This window comes from Toxorhynchites rutilus, chromosome 3 (genome assembly GCF_029784135.1).
Source record: "Toxorhynchites rutilus septentrionalis strain SRP chromosome 3, ASM2978413v1, whole genome shotgun sequence".
In the NCBI taxonomy this organism is placed as follows: Eukaryota; Metazoa; Arthropoda; class Insecta; order Diptera; family Culicidae; genus Toxorhynchites; species Toxorhynchites rutilus.
In genome coordinates this window covers 159,116,695-159,131,819 of record NC_073746.1, presented here as the reverse complement: position 1 = coordinate 159,131,819, position 15,125 = coordinate 159,116,695, and the positions used below count along the sequence as shown (strand labels likewise).

Below are 15,125 nucleotides of genomic sequence, written 5' to 3'. Positions count from 1 at the left end.
TTTGAGCTGACTTTGCACCGATCATTTTTTGGACCAATAAACAAAATGTACATGGTCGTTTCTTTGAATTCGATTTTTTTTTCATACCTTCATTGCCTCTCAGACTAAGTCCCAAAAGGTCGATTTTGGGCCAAAATTTTTTTTAAGATGACATCAGATCTCGAGGTTTCATGCATTTTTAAGACATTTGGCATCGAAAAAAAAGATCGATTTTCCTAATTTCCTTTCCCCTCTTGGAAAATTTTCGAGGATGAAAAAATCAAAACCTTGAGCGCTTCGAGTTTTTCTAAATTCGATGATGATTTTTTTTCCATACATCCATTGCCACCCTAATGTGCACCTTTCATCACGTTGTTAGGTTTCTTACTGAATCGGTTGGTTTAACTGCATAATCACATGATGGACCTTCATGGCATTCAGGGATGACATAACACGTTTCACGTTTCTTTGTTTTTAAGAGGCTTTAAACTTTGCAGTTCATTCGCCTCCAGGGGTGACATAACATTAATTAATAGTATCGGCATAGGTTGAAATCACAACTTCTGGAATAGATGCCTTCCACATCCTTCTGGTATCGTTGTTCATTACTGGCACTTCGGTTGGATTCATAGCATCTGCTCCAATATCGATGAGAAAATGTATATCGTGAAAAGCCGCTGCATAAAAACGCGAAAAAGTCTCAGGCTCATTTCGTCTGTTGATGTGGAATCCGGTTGCTGCTGAACAATGTGGGGGTTATCGATTGGTGGAAATTCAACTTGCTGGCAATGCAAAACTGGAATCGGGCGAATCGTTTGTGTCATTCGCTCCACCAGAACACATGTCTCGTAATAGTGTGCCTCAAAATCAATGTACCACTCATCGTGTTCTTTGAATTTCTCTTCGGGACAAATAGCATATATTCGATGATGAAGGGCTACACACTCTAGAAAATGTTTTGACGTGGGACTACGTCTAACCGGAATATATGGAGGGAAAACCTAAACACAGAACATGCAGGAAAAAATTAAAGATTTCGAATGCTTATAGCTCGAACATTTCGTACTGGATAGGAGAGATGTTTGCATCACTTGATAGGGAATATTTCTACGCATCTATCGCAACTAACAAAATGTTGTTTTTCATTAGATAAACAATTGAATAACTGTAAAATATTAGGCGTTATCTAAACGCCCTAACTGCATCGTTTTGATTGGCCCGATTTACGGTTTCCCTAACACAGCCATCAAAACCAAGCAGCCAAGCAAATCGGCATTGCAAATACATGAAAGTAGGGGGACTTTTGTTCTCATCGAAAAATGTTCCCTAACACAGACTTTAAAACCAAGCAGCGAAATCGGCATTGCAAACACACGAAAGAGCCTAGAGGCGAGTGAACTGAAAAGTTTAAACCCTCTTAAAGCCAAAAAGAAGAAAAAGAACACACGAAAGTAGGGGGAGCTTTTGTTCCCACCGAAATGTGTTCCCTAATAGAGATTTCTAAACCAAGGTGCCTGGAGAAATCGGTATTTCAAATTCATGCAAGTCGGGGGTATTTTTGTTCCGACTGGAATGTGTTTCCCTAACACAAACTTCAAATCCATGAAGCGTGGGGAAATCGGCATTGCGAATTCATACAAATCGGGGGTATTTTTGTTCCGATTGAAATGTGTTTCCCTAACACAGACTTCAAAACCGAGGTTTCTGGGGAAATCGACTCTGCAAATAAATGCAACTAGAAGCGAATGAACTTCCCAGTTTCAAGCAAATTCGAGATTCGAGAAGTATGTACACTTTTGGGATGTAAACTTCAGAGGGAAATGTAAAATAAAATAATCGTTTGATATTTTTTTTGTCTTTATTGGAAAGATTTTCAGCCTTAGGCTGGTTCATCAAACGTTTGATAATTCTTCCGTACATATATTTTGTTCTAGTCATCATACTAAACGTAAAAGGTCCGTCATTAAATTTTCTTGTAACGAAGAACAATCAATCACAATAAATGAATTGACTTTACACGGCATTTGTTCATTTTTTTCACTCACAGAGCAAATATATTGAACTCAATTGAATTTGGAAACTGTTTCATTCAATCAAGAATTTAATCAATACAAACGAATGATTGCTAAGCTAAGGTAGTTCCACGTGAACCTTGCGGTTATATCATAGATATAACCCACTCATTTTTTTAATTTTGCGAATGCACGATCACCATGGCGTTATGTTCACTACTACGTCAACTGCGCTTCGAATGCGCATGATTTTGCTTTCGCGCGATCACGCAAAAGGATTAATCTATCCATATTCACCATCTCTTCTTTTGGAATCATTTTCACTGGTGTGTGTTTCTAAGGTATCAACACTAACACGTTCGGACAGGATCACAATTTGCTTGCCCGTCGTTTAGGATTATCGTAATGGACTCACTTTTCATCGCCAGTAACGACTCGATGCAAAAAACCCTTCCTTTTATACCGTTGGAGCAGTTGTCGACGCGTCATGACTTCAATTCATACGGCACCCAATGTCGTATCTTTCCAAGTGTATTTGCATGTTTGTAACGGATCTTGATCGAGTAAAACCTCCAATTCTTCATCTTCAAACTTTTTTGGCGGTCCGGAACGTTCTTCGTCTTCCAAGTCATAATTACCGCTTTTAAATCGTGCAAACCACGTCTGACACGTTTGCTCAGTTGGAGCATGGTCATCATAAACTTCCACCAAAATGTGATGACTCTCCGCAGTTTTTTCTTCATATAGAAGTAAAGGACGTAACATTCCCCACAAAAACACTCTCGTTGGTACGAAATTCGACGTATTCGAAGTGGCTAAAAATTATGTTGATTGCGCTTCAACTTTTTGACATATACTGAAAAGGCGCGCAATGACAGTAGCTTTCCGTCGATTATCTGGCAATTTGATTCTATGTTCGTCTATAGACTACATTCGCGCGATGAGCTGTGTGTACGAGCGTCGTCTATAGACGACATCAGGGTAATACTGCACATCGATCACACCCGCGCGATATGCATACTTTTCGGCGCAGTGCCCCGTTCAACAGTATACTCCGACGGAGCACACTGCCTTTGTGAAAGGGTTTATTTTAGTAATGATTAGCAAAAAATGTCTTATGATGAGTTTCATTGTGTAAACGATAAGTGGTAATATAAAAGAAAGAATAAAGCGGAAGAGAGAAAATATAAAATTTGAGCTATATCAAAACTCCTAATTCTCTGCAATTTTTCTTCATATTTCCATACATAAATGTAGTTTCTTATAAAGAGATGCGCTATATTTGAAGAGAACGCAAATGATTTTCGGACCATCGTAAATTTAGGATTATCTGCAATTAGATACGAGAAGACTAAAAAGTACGTATAACTACAAAACATAAATCCCTCTTTGCTCAGTTGAGAGCATAAATAAATAAAATATGTTGCAAAACGTGCATCCGTAGCTCAATGCAACAAAAAGAAACCTTTTGTGTATACCAATATCTTGTTGCTAAAGAATATGTGTAAAGTACCTGTAGCAGCAGAATGACGGTTTCCTCATCATAGCTGCCCGTCCGATGGCACTTGCTCAGACTGTCGGCGATGTTCTGTTTAATCAGACACTGCTGCAACTGCAGCTGCCGTTGATACTGTTCGGCCGCAGCACTGGTAGCGCTCGACGGTAGCGATTCGTCAATGTAAAATTCTGAATTGATAAACTCATCGTCACAACCAGCGTTTACCAATCGATCCTGCGAATTGGACCGTTCCGTCGACGTAGACGTCGTACGGACAGGTGACGTAGAACCGAGCGGTAGAGTTTGTGGGGTGAGCTTACTTCTCCGATCATGATCATCATCAGCGCAAGTGCTACCAGAGCTATGCGACGATGGCAAAACACTACCACTGCGTTGAAATATATCACGCGGAACCGCTTCTCTCGAAGACTGCCGCACATCAACATTATCATTATCGCTAATAGTATTTTGCGCCATTGGTGTGTCGCAAGATAGTATTGTTGCAACCCGATCATTAATCGGTTCCTCAGCAATTTTATCAACGCTAACGTTTCTTAGTGACGTGTTAGTAAGTGTTATAAGATTAGTAGTGGTAGTATTTTTGTTTGATCGCACCTCTGTCAATGTTTCGGCGCACGCTTGCTGCACTTGTTCAGTAGAGGTTGCCATACTGCAGGACTCCACCTTCACGCGGCCACGATGACGACGATCCGTCGTACTTGGTCCCACATCTTCAAACTCTTCAGTATCGGTTTCCGATTCACCACCACTACAAACAAGAATGATAAATGGTTAGGGTTGAAATTCAACTTTTCATTTGTTTCGTCATACTCTTTCGTCTGTTGATGTGCTGTTGCACTTTCTGAGCCGAGCGCATTTTCACTTTCAGTTTGTCCCACGTTTTCCCCCGACTTTAGCTCACTGGTTTTGCTCTGATTAGGCTCTACTGATCTAGATGAAAAAAAATCTATCACAGAATCTAGATTTGGTAACTGGATCTTCTCCGTGAGCTCAGGTAGGAAACGTGAAAGTTCTTCAAGGTCTGAAAAGCATATTTCGAGCGATTGAAATAATCAATTTATGTTTATCAATTCCATCGAAGCAGCTAACCTTGCTTGTCCAAACTCGGTAGACTAGAATCAAAAACTGACGGCGCCGGAATTGCATATTGTGGTGGCATGTCCTCCAGACCGGGGAAAAGTGTGTTCAAAAAGTGGCCCTCGAACTGTGTGGTAAAGTTATGTCGCCGCACAACTTCATCATTGTGTATTGTCATTAGACGGCTCGCTAAATCCGAAGCCCACTGCAAATGAAATGAAACAATGGAATATATCGAGAGAAAAAAACAGTGTAAGAGGAAATTTTACGGGGAACCTACTTTTAGGAAAGAACCAGAGAACATCCTTCGACGAACCACTTCCGTAACAGCACTAACGTACAAGCAAGGTGCTATTTGAATTTGTTCAATAATCCCCAGATATCTTTGCAGTCGCTTCAGACAGGAGTGGTAGAACAGCAAACTGTTGTCTAGCTCGAACACTTTAGTTTCCACGTGCATAATGTATCTGCTATATAAAAAATAATAAATTAACCTGTGGCGTTATTTAAACACATTCATAAATACCGAAGCCGTTGAACTAAGTTGGCACACAATTCATCCTTCGCTTTCGTACAGCGACGACGAATATCGCGCAAATTTCTCTGATTCTGTAACAGTACCACTAGCTGACTACGATGGGTAGCACATAAATCCGGTAGAATTGATATGTCTCCCAGACTACCCGCTCGGATCTGATTTTGCTGAAACGATTGAGCCAAGACAGCTTGTTCTCTTTCGTACTGCTTCACTTCAACCATCAATTGGTCAAGTCCGCCTAGCCGCTGCCCGAGACCTTTAATTTCCTTCATATCTTCCTGTGAAATTAAAGAAGACATGAAACCAATGTACATTCAATCCAATGATTACTGCTGTTACCCTTTGAGATAATTCGACTGCCTTTTTGACGTTTTCTCTTAGCGCAGGCATGGTAAATTTTTCGAGTTGATCCAAGCTATGATGACATTCCTGCGCGATACGCTTTATAGTTTTCTGTCCTTCAGACGCCGAGAGCCAATCTAGCAAGGAGATACACTTTACTTTGTCGTTTTCGGATAAAACCGATTCTTTGACATCCGCCGCAGCTCCTTCCGCCGATTCTGAAGTTTGTTCACTACATCCAGCACTCGCTGATGCTTCTGGCACTGGGGCAGCGCCACCACTACCAACGCTAGTGCTCGTTGCTTCATTTTTGCTCGAATTATTGCTTCCGGTCGACATGTTCAGTTTGCCAGCGGATGCACACAGTTCATCGAACGCACCAAATGGACGCGAGTCTGCATTCTTCATCAATGTCGACAGAATCGGAATATCGGCGAGCTTTTCTAGGACATCGCCAAATCTGTGGACGAATGATGAAAACGATAAATAAAAACATCACACAAGAACAAAGCACAACACACGTACGAAGGTAAAAAATCGCCCTGTTCACTGTACTGTTCCTTGTGCTCTTCGTAGCTTCGCTCGAAAACAGCGAACCGTTCTTGAAACTCCGCCACAACGTCTTCCATGTTGGCCACGATAGCAGCCCATCCTTGCTGCTGCAGATGCTGCTCGTAAACCAGTTGCACACAGATCTTCACTTCCTCCTTTGCCATCTCGTTAAACTTATGTGCGAGTTGGGCTCGTCTCACAACCGTGTTGTATTCGGCTGGCAGATCCAGGCATCTATCCACCTGAGCCTTCAGTTCGTTGTCTACGGAGAAATAGAACAGAAATAATCGTTCAACAGACGTCCCATAATCTGAAAATTGTTGTTCAACGAAAGGCTGTCTAAATTCATAAACAATTCATTCCCACAAGCAGCGGGTTATTGTCGCCCATAAGGACAGCAGAACCCCAATTATCCGCGAAATAGTCGGGCTAGATCAACTCGTATAACGAAAATCGATGATAACGCAATAAAGGGCTAAAAATCAGGTACAAACACGAAAAAAAATATGTTTTAGCATGAAAACTATGTTTTATTAATACAGAAATTATTGAACTATCCATTTGTAAGGTTGTGCACATCAGTGATCAGATAATGTGAAAGCCATGACCAAAACAAAAGAGCAAGACTTTATCACTCACTGACAAATTTCGGAAAGGTTTATAGAATTACTAGGAAACTCGCATAATCGAGGTTCTACTGTACTCGAATTAATTTATTAAACATTGTTTCTTTGTTTCGTATTGATTCGAAATTCTGTTTCTCTAATAGCGAATTCGTTTTTGTTCAGTTTCAACCTCAGTGCCGCACTAACTGCTGTCAAAACGTTTTTTTATTCAGTCAGTTTCGCACTCAATGTCGCACTGGTTCGCCCCGAAAGCTGTTAGTTTCGCACTGAGATGTTTCACGGGTTGGCACTCGGGTTCACCAATACAACTATACCGAACTGTCAAGTTCCGAGTATATTTTGGAAAATCTAAAAATAAAAACTATGAAGATGAAAAACCTGCTGCTTTTGCTTTTGTATTATTGGAATCGTAATCCAATTCGGATTCTGATTTTGAAAGTATATTCGAGCAGACGGCATTAAGCTACGTGTGCTTTCATTGGGAGGCGAAAATAATGATGGATATTCAGGTGGAATAAACCTGCTTTCAAAATCAAAATTATGAATGAAAATTTACTTTAACGTATCGAATATTTATTTCATGTGATGAAATAAGAGGTTTTTTTTCGATATCACAGAAACATATTGAACGAAAACTGCGGCTAATGATGATTTTATATTATAATAGTAATTATTTGTGGAAAAACCAGGAAATGCATCGACAAATGGTTAAGTAAGTGTCAGAACTACATGTTTTAAGTAATAAAACAATATGAAGTGAAAACATTCATTCAAACTTTTATATTTTTACACTGCACTTGGCCCTGCTGATCTGATAGAGAATAATTTACCTCCCAAGCATTAATATCGCCATTAGACGTCGACACTGTACATTTATCGTCGCGAATATAAACAAATCAGACTATATAACGCACACCAACAAAACACCGCTTTCGTGAAACTGAAAACGTTTTTTTATTACAGAGTCAGTTTGGCACTGACTCAGTTTTAAAAACGAATTCGCTATAAGGCAATATTTGAACCCGAGTGCATTGTTACAATGAAATCCTGTTACCGTGAGACAAGCTCTCTGATCACACTACGAAAATCAGAATACTATTCTTCTGAACACAGTGTGAAAAGGTGTGAAATTTGGAAACTCGAACTCTGTTGGGAACACTGCAGATCTACTACCGCACGGTATGTGAAGTGAAGATTGTAAAAAAAACAAGGTTGACAGAGATAGAAGAGAGGTTGAGAATGAGAGATGGAGTTGCCAGAAGAAGAAAATAAAGAAATACTACAAAAGTGGAAAGTTATTGGTAGTAGGAAATTTATGAGAAGAAAGTGTTTCTATAGAGCTGAATTAGATACGAAAATAATAGAATTCAGGAGATTACACATAGACATCTTGTAAGCATAAATTCTATTGAAATTTACATGCTTTGAAACAATATTTATGACACAGGTACAACAAACAGGAATTTAACATTTCGCACGGAGAATTATTTGGAGCAAACGTATGACACAAATTGTCGGTCCGCACGTACAGAGTAAATAGAGGAAGGAAGAAAGAAGGAAGAGGAATAAAGAATTAAAAGAAACACTAATCGTAAGGAAAAATAGTATTTTAAATGTAATTTTTGATAAACCATAAAATAAATTACAGCTTTGATCGGCTGAAAAAATAAAGGTCGATTAACAAGGAAGTTTCTTTCTTCGATCCGAACAAACTCGTTTCAAATATTTTTTCATTAACTTCACTTGCTGTTGACTGGAATGATTCTATTAATCTCGTTAACTAATATTTTTCTTTCGTTTTCTATATTCCTATCGATTTCTGATGTCGAATATAGCATCAAAAAAAGTTTAATTGGGCCTTCGGAACGATATGCATAAATCTATAGTTCGACCTTATTTGTTATTCATTTTCATACGGTTAATTTCAAAAAATCAAGTAGAGTTCATTGCAACTCATCAATGAAAAAATACCTATTTTGTGGTCCACGGGAATCCGCCTTCTAATTGAAAGGAATTGAGCATTGCATGGGATACAAAAGTTATCTTATAAGATCTTTCGATCAGTACACTCATCTGCTCTCTATCACTTTTGTGAGAAAATAAGACTAGACTATTCATTTCAATACGCCGTGCAGTTAGGCGAAAAATTAAACGAACGCGGACAATCGTAAAGCAGTTAGCAACGAAAATTAATTTCGGATGACGATGGAAAAACTACAATACATAATTCAATGGACTAAATTTTCCTTAAATCCAACGTTCATTATGCCTTCTAAAAATGCATCGACGCCCTTACCTGCTGATTCGCAGCAGCCATGGCGAAAACAGTGAGGCATCTACGCTCGATGCTTTGTTCGTACTGGCAGCGAAGCAGTTGGATATCGTGAGGCACCTCTTGTCCGCCGGATAAGGGCAACTGATTTCGGCCGCCCTATGGTGCTGTGCACCCGTAAAATGCAGCAGAAACTAAAAAGGAAGACCGAGAGCAATGACTTATCGTTTCGCGTATTGGGCCAAAAAGTCGGAGCAACCGTCCGAACGGAGAAGAAGCACCTGGCCAGAATGGACATTTTGATGCGAAAGCGTCAATCGAGACAGGCCGTATCTGAGCAGTTGGCAATACTCAGATAGAAGGTGTTGATGAAGTGATCTGTCCGGCGAAGCGCGACGTCGTGGTCACAATTGATGACGCGACTTACTGGACGTTGGACGGCAACGAGTGGCAGGGGACCGAGTACTTTACGTACCCCACCAAGGTGGTAAGCGAAGACGTCAAATCAGGACTTGCCAATTTTGAAACTAAAATATATAGACGTTTTTACTTCTTTCTTTCTCTTCAGTCAATTTTAATTTCGATTGTGTGTATTCACTACGCATACTTAAACATCGATTGTTCAATTTCGTTTTCCTTCTGCCGTCGTTTCCTTTAAATTGGAAAGCACACGCTTTAACTTGACGATTGAAACTGCCCCATTTATTATCATTTGAATGGGCTATATGTCACTTTTAGTTTAGCATTTGAAAGGACAATACCTGGACAATAGTTTCATCCGATTTCATTTTTCCAAACTAATTTTTTCCGGACCGTCTTTAAAAAAAGTGGAATTTAAAGAGGCATATGAGGACATATCAATCATACAACCTGCGCCGATAACTGATTACGCCTGTTGGCATACTGTATATTCTTTCACATCGTCATTTTCATCAGTTTCAGTGAGTACGGTTCGAGCAAAATTTTCATTCCAAATAAGACACTTTCATTCGGTATAAGAACCTTTCATTTTACGTTTTGATAACTTCGCTTCAGTGTGAGAAATGAAAGAAATGAACGTGAAATGAAACAAGAGTGTACGATGGTGAAGTGATATTCTCTTTATTGAGCATGGAGAGAGAATAGCGCTATTTTCAACTTACTAGTGTTTGCGTGGCGAAAAAGGCGATAGGCTCATTATTGAGTGACGATGTGTCAATTGAAGTGAAATTGTAATGCTCTGCGTCAAATATATCTCCCACGCCAAGTTCCCGAAGATGGTCCTTCGGTGGCTGACGATCAGCGGGAAGAGAATGTCCAAAACGCTGTTCTTTTCTTCGGGGCTTGCCGAGAGATCACTGGAGAAGATGGACCGGCTGAAGATTAACGTCATACCATAGACGATCATCTTCCTAACATCCCCCAACTACGATCAATAAAAAAGATTGGGGGAACCTCAAACGAAGAATCTACTACAATAATTTCGTGGCCAAAACGAAGAAGCAGCTGATCGCCAATGCTGCGAAAGAAGTGGAGAACATGCCGACAAACTTATCATCGGCCAATGCTAAGATTCCGCTAAGATTCCGGCCAACTCCGGTTCCAGAAAATCTGGTTCATTGAATTATTTTTTGTAATTTGATTTTAATCGCCATTCGAAATTAGTTCATTTTTTAATGCATGCGTTAGTTGGATTAGAGACCAAAGAAACTTTTTGCTTCCCGATCATTCAGCTTCTTCAATTAGCACAACCTCAATTCGATTGCTAGATAAATATAGTACCACAGGATTATGTCAAATGAATGCACCTTTAATGAAAATAATCGTGTTCGCGACCACTGTTACGCAAGACATTCAGAACATCATAGCCGGAGCCCTATCCGCTTTTGTGGAACGGTGTAAACACCATCTTCCGCTACTCGTGACCTTTACCCAATTCACTACATTGAGCTTCACGAATACACCGAATTAACTTATTACAACAAGTATGCGTTTTTCGCAGAGACGCTTCTTAGAAACTATGAAAAAGGATGAACTTCTAGATCAAATGATGCAAATGCCAATGCCGCAACTAGCTCTCGTATACTACTGTATTCCATTGATTAATCTGCTCCAAAAAAAAGGAGACCCGATTAACCCGCCTTAATTCAACAAGGGCCTGCGCATGTGTTCCAACATGCTTCCCTTCTAAAAACCATGATACTTTATGAACCTAGGTTGAGTCCTAGTCCTAGTCCTAGTTATTGCACACGGCACTGTCGGTTGAGTAGCATATTTTCAAACATACAATCTCCAAATTTTTCAAAAAGAAGCACATTTTCTTTCCTCAGTAATTGAAAAAAATCCTTACAGATTAGAAAATCTCCTATCTATTCTAATGATATCAATGGTAGGACATGGATAGCTGTGAAGCTGCCTATGTTTGATGGGCCTCCAGGCTCACTCCAGGCAGTGTTCTAGACAATAGTAATATCGCTAGCTATTTAAACTTGAGGTTAAGAATGCCCTGTAAAATGATGACTTTCTATCGGTTTCAGCTAAATTGAATGAACGAAATAAAAAAAAGGCGATCGATCGATTGATATTTCTATAGGGACGATTTTATTAATAAGGTTTTTCATGTGCATTTATGAACAGCGATACATGAAATTCGTGTTTCAATATCTATGTGATTTTTTCCAGCAGCTTATTATATTAGAAAGTACAGCAAACATTCACTGGGCGAAAAGGGAGGACCAGTTATCGACATTTGCGTTTTAACTGGTCCGGCATGTTATACGTCAAATAAAATCGAGGGGAACTTCAATGAATGGATTGATTCGCGTTGTTCATGTAATAGGATTAACAAAAAGATTCCAATGGAAGTTTCGCATTGAGTGTGACAACAGATAAGAAATATAAATTGAGGAAACTATTTTTCTGTAATTTAATCAATGTTTCTGTCATGCGAAAATAATATTAATTTTCAAAATGATATTCGAATGCCCCTCACAGAAAATCTTCCATTTGAATATGGCGTCGATTGTTTACAAAATTCTGCCTTCTTTGTCTAAGGACCAGTTAACGTTAGCCCAGTTAAAACGCAGACCAGTTAAACCAGGAACAGTTAGCGAACGATTACTGTATTAATAATTCATGGTTTTTTGGTTTCTTGGTTTGCTCGAGCAGTTCGTGAATTGGTGCCGCCTGAATAAACTAACCATCAACATAACTAAGTGTGTGATCATGAGTTTCTATCGAAAAAGACACCCAATTATATTCGACTACATGATCGATGATTTCATTTTAGAGAGAGACAGTCGGGTCAACGACGTGGTCCTAGCTCTCGACCATAAACTCATCTTCGTCGCACACTAATCTGCGCTGATCACTAAGGTCAATCGTCAGTTGCGGTTCAATTCAAGATTCTGTAGGCACTTCATTGATCCCTACTGCCTGAAATCACTCTACTGTTCTCTTGTTCGACCAATTATTGAAAACGTATCTGTAACAACGCATCCAGCACATTTGGAGTTATCAGGGTTGAATAGATTCAAAAGTGGTTCAGCCGTAGAGCAATCAGGCATCTGCCTTGGCGTGACCCGCGGAACCTTCAGCTAGATTTCGCTTACTGAAAATGGATACACTTGAGCGACGTAAGCGTATTCAACATACCACCTTTGTTGGCAATCTTCTATGTGGTGAAATTGATACGCCTTGCTGGAGAGGGAGAACTTTCGCGCTCCCAGGAGAATTCTACGGTCCTCGTTTCTGCTGCAAACGCCTTCGCATCGTTCATCGTTTGATCAACATGAGTCAATCGCGGGCATGATCCGAACCTTTTCATTAGAAGAGCAGTTTATTGATTTTGGAGAACCGTCACTACACTTCAGAAATCGAAGTCGTTGTCCGAATAATGAAAATGTGTAAATAATCCGTTAGTTGCATTGCATAAAAAGATTTGAACATTTGATTTCATATTATCTACTTTCGAAAAAATGAATTTTTGTTCGAATTCGACATTCGACAATCGTCAAGTATGGAAAAATTCTGAAGAATATTGGTCACAAAATGGTGTTTTCGAAAAAAATGATGTCAAATAACTTAATATTGCATGAAGCGTAGAGATTTACTGTCATCTCGAAAAAAAATTGTCATAAATCGAGACTCAGAGACTTTGTTTTTTTCCGGGATACGAGGCAAAAAGGAGTTGGATTTGGGGTAAGCGATAGTAATAATAGTCTAATTTCCGGCCATAAACAGATATCTGCCAGGTCTTGGCCGAGGTGGCGGGCATCTTCGAGGCAACCACAATTTCATCTTCCAAGCCGTTGTTGTCGTCTCCGATTCTGCGAGCGCCATTGATGCCATCGGTGCGACCAGGTTCAAACATCCATCAGGCCATCAGGAAGTACCTATTGCCCGACACTGCTCATGTGGGTCCTCGGATACAACGGCATCGCAGGGAATGAAGCGGGCGACCGATTTGTCGGAATCGATCAAACCGGACCGTTTTTCACTGGGGAGGTGCCGCTGGACGACGTGAAGTTGAGGATCACCAACTCTTTTCGCACCTTTTGGACCGAGAGGTGGTTAGCAGAGAGAGGGCAGTTTCTCAGATAAAGCACCCGACTGTCAGGTTCAACAACGAGAAAAGAATGAGAGAACAACGAATCCTGTCCAGACTGTGGACCGGTCACTGCTCGGCCTCACATGGATTCAACAGAGAACCTTTCCATCTACTCTGCGACCACTGCCAAGCTCACAACTCCAGTGTGGTTGCCCCAAATATGATGATCTGCGAAATCTCCATGGAATCAGCGGGAGTATACAAGATGTCTTGAGGACGATTCAGCGGGAATAGCAGCGCTTTTCTGCTACTTAAAAAATGCCGAACTATTTTTCAAGATTTAGTGTGTGAACAATTGATCAGTCAAGAAGATCCTTGTTCCTTCCTCTCCACGATGAAGGGGCATAAGAATACTTTGGCATCTTCAACGGCACGGCTTCCTCTCCATTGGCCTGGACCCATGGTTCGAGAACATCCTTGTCATCTGGCTCAACAAGCAAACAGCAAGTTTTTTTTTACCGAATTATGTTTTGAAAAAGGTTTTATATGTGCTTATATGGTTTTATTTTTGTGTCACTTGAAGTCCAACTTTTATGTAATAATTTTATGTGCAATAATTTGATCTCAAACCTTGCGGCAATGCCATCGATAAAGAGGCGAGCCAGCCCAGGAGGCTGAAAGCCATTCAAATAAAGAATAAAAAAAAGTACCATACGTTAGGGTACCAATGAATTTTTTTTTCGATGCCAAATGTCTCAAAAATGCATGAAGTAATTCTCTTTCGTGTGGTATCTACCGAAACAGTCCCCAATATGCAGTCCTGATTTTCGACTACATAAAATAGAAAAATTATCGGTGTTGTTACGGACAGCTGAGGCTTATCGCGGATCGAGTTACAGATCCATAAGATAAGCAATATTTGAGATTATATTTAGAAAAGACCTCCAAGCGAGGTATAGAAACGTTTAGAAAGGACCAATGTAAGGCAATTAAAAGATGTAAGAGCTCAAGTGTTTTGTTAGGCTAGAAAACGCTTGTAGTTCGAAATTATTGCCGGTCATAAATTCAGAATGGACGAATATTTAAATAGCGTCCGGTAAACAATTTAATGCATGCATCATTTAGGATGCATTTTTATTACCCTTTTCCATCCCTAGCTGCGCTCAGCCAGATACACCAGCAGGGTGTAATAAAATAAAAGGATGTTATTTAGAGCGAAGGATGGAAAGGGGAAATCCAAGAATAAGATAGGCGCACCGACGAGGTGCTATAAACTTAAGGTATTTTCTTAGGGTAGTGCAGCCGTCTCAGACTGCACGTTACCATACGCTAGAAGAAGGGACAAGGAAGGTAGATGATCTAAACGAAACCGATATGTTATCGGTTTTCAAGAGAGAGAGAGGAGATGTTCCTCGTCAATCTTAGTTTAAGGAACCATGTATATATTGTGAAACTTTTGAATAAATTTTTTAGTATTGTAACAGAACTCACGCGAAAGCGTTAAAATTTTTCTTTCAATAGAGAAATTTTTCATGGTGGCTCCAGAGAGGAGCAGTGAAGATTTCCAAAGTGGAAAAAAGTGAAACTCGCGAACTCTTCTCGACAGTGGATGCGAGAAGTGATAATTCGCGAAAATTTATCGGCAGTGGATGCCAACAGTGTTAATCGCGAATAAAAAGT

The 15,125-nt window shown here is 39.9% G+C and overlaps 1 protein-coding gene across 9 annotated transcripts in view; it reads right to left on the bottom strand.

Annotated features, from left to right (window-relative positions):
* Positions 1 to 15,125, bottom strand: part of LOC129780517 (RB1-inducible coiled-coil protein 1) — a 63,105-nt gene that overhangs the window by 29,054 nt on the left and 18,926 nt on the right. For 8 of the 9 annotated variants that reach the window (XR_008743952.1, XM_055788849.1, XM_055788851.1 and 5 more), the window contains exons 4-10: positions 5,993 to 6,281; positions 5,465 to 5,927; positions 5,114 to 5,403; positions 4,868 to 5,057; positions 4,600 to 4,792; positions 4,321 to 4,531; positions 4,105 to 4,258 (exon numbers count right to left, since the gene is read on the bottom strand). Coding sequence is in view for 8 of the 9 variants with exons in the window: in XM_055788849.1 (XP_055644824.1) it covers positions 4,105 to 4,258; positions 4,321 to 4,531; positions 4,600 to 4,792; positions 4,868 to 5,057; positions 5,114 to 5,403; positions 5,465 to 5,927; positions 5,993 to 6,281 (1,790 nt within the window). In the remaining variant the exon portion in view is untranslated. The remainder of the gene's footprint in view (positions 1 to 4,104; positions 4,259 to 4,320; positions 4,532 to 4,599; positions 4,793 to 4,867; positions 5,058 to 5,113; positions 5,404 to 5,464; positions 5,928 to 5,992; positions 6,282 to 15,125) is intronic. The other variant, XM_055788848.1, reaches the window with a different exon arrangement.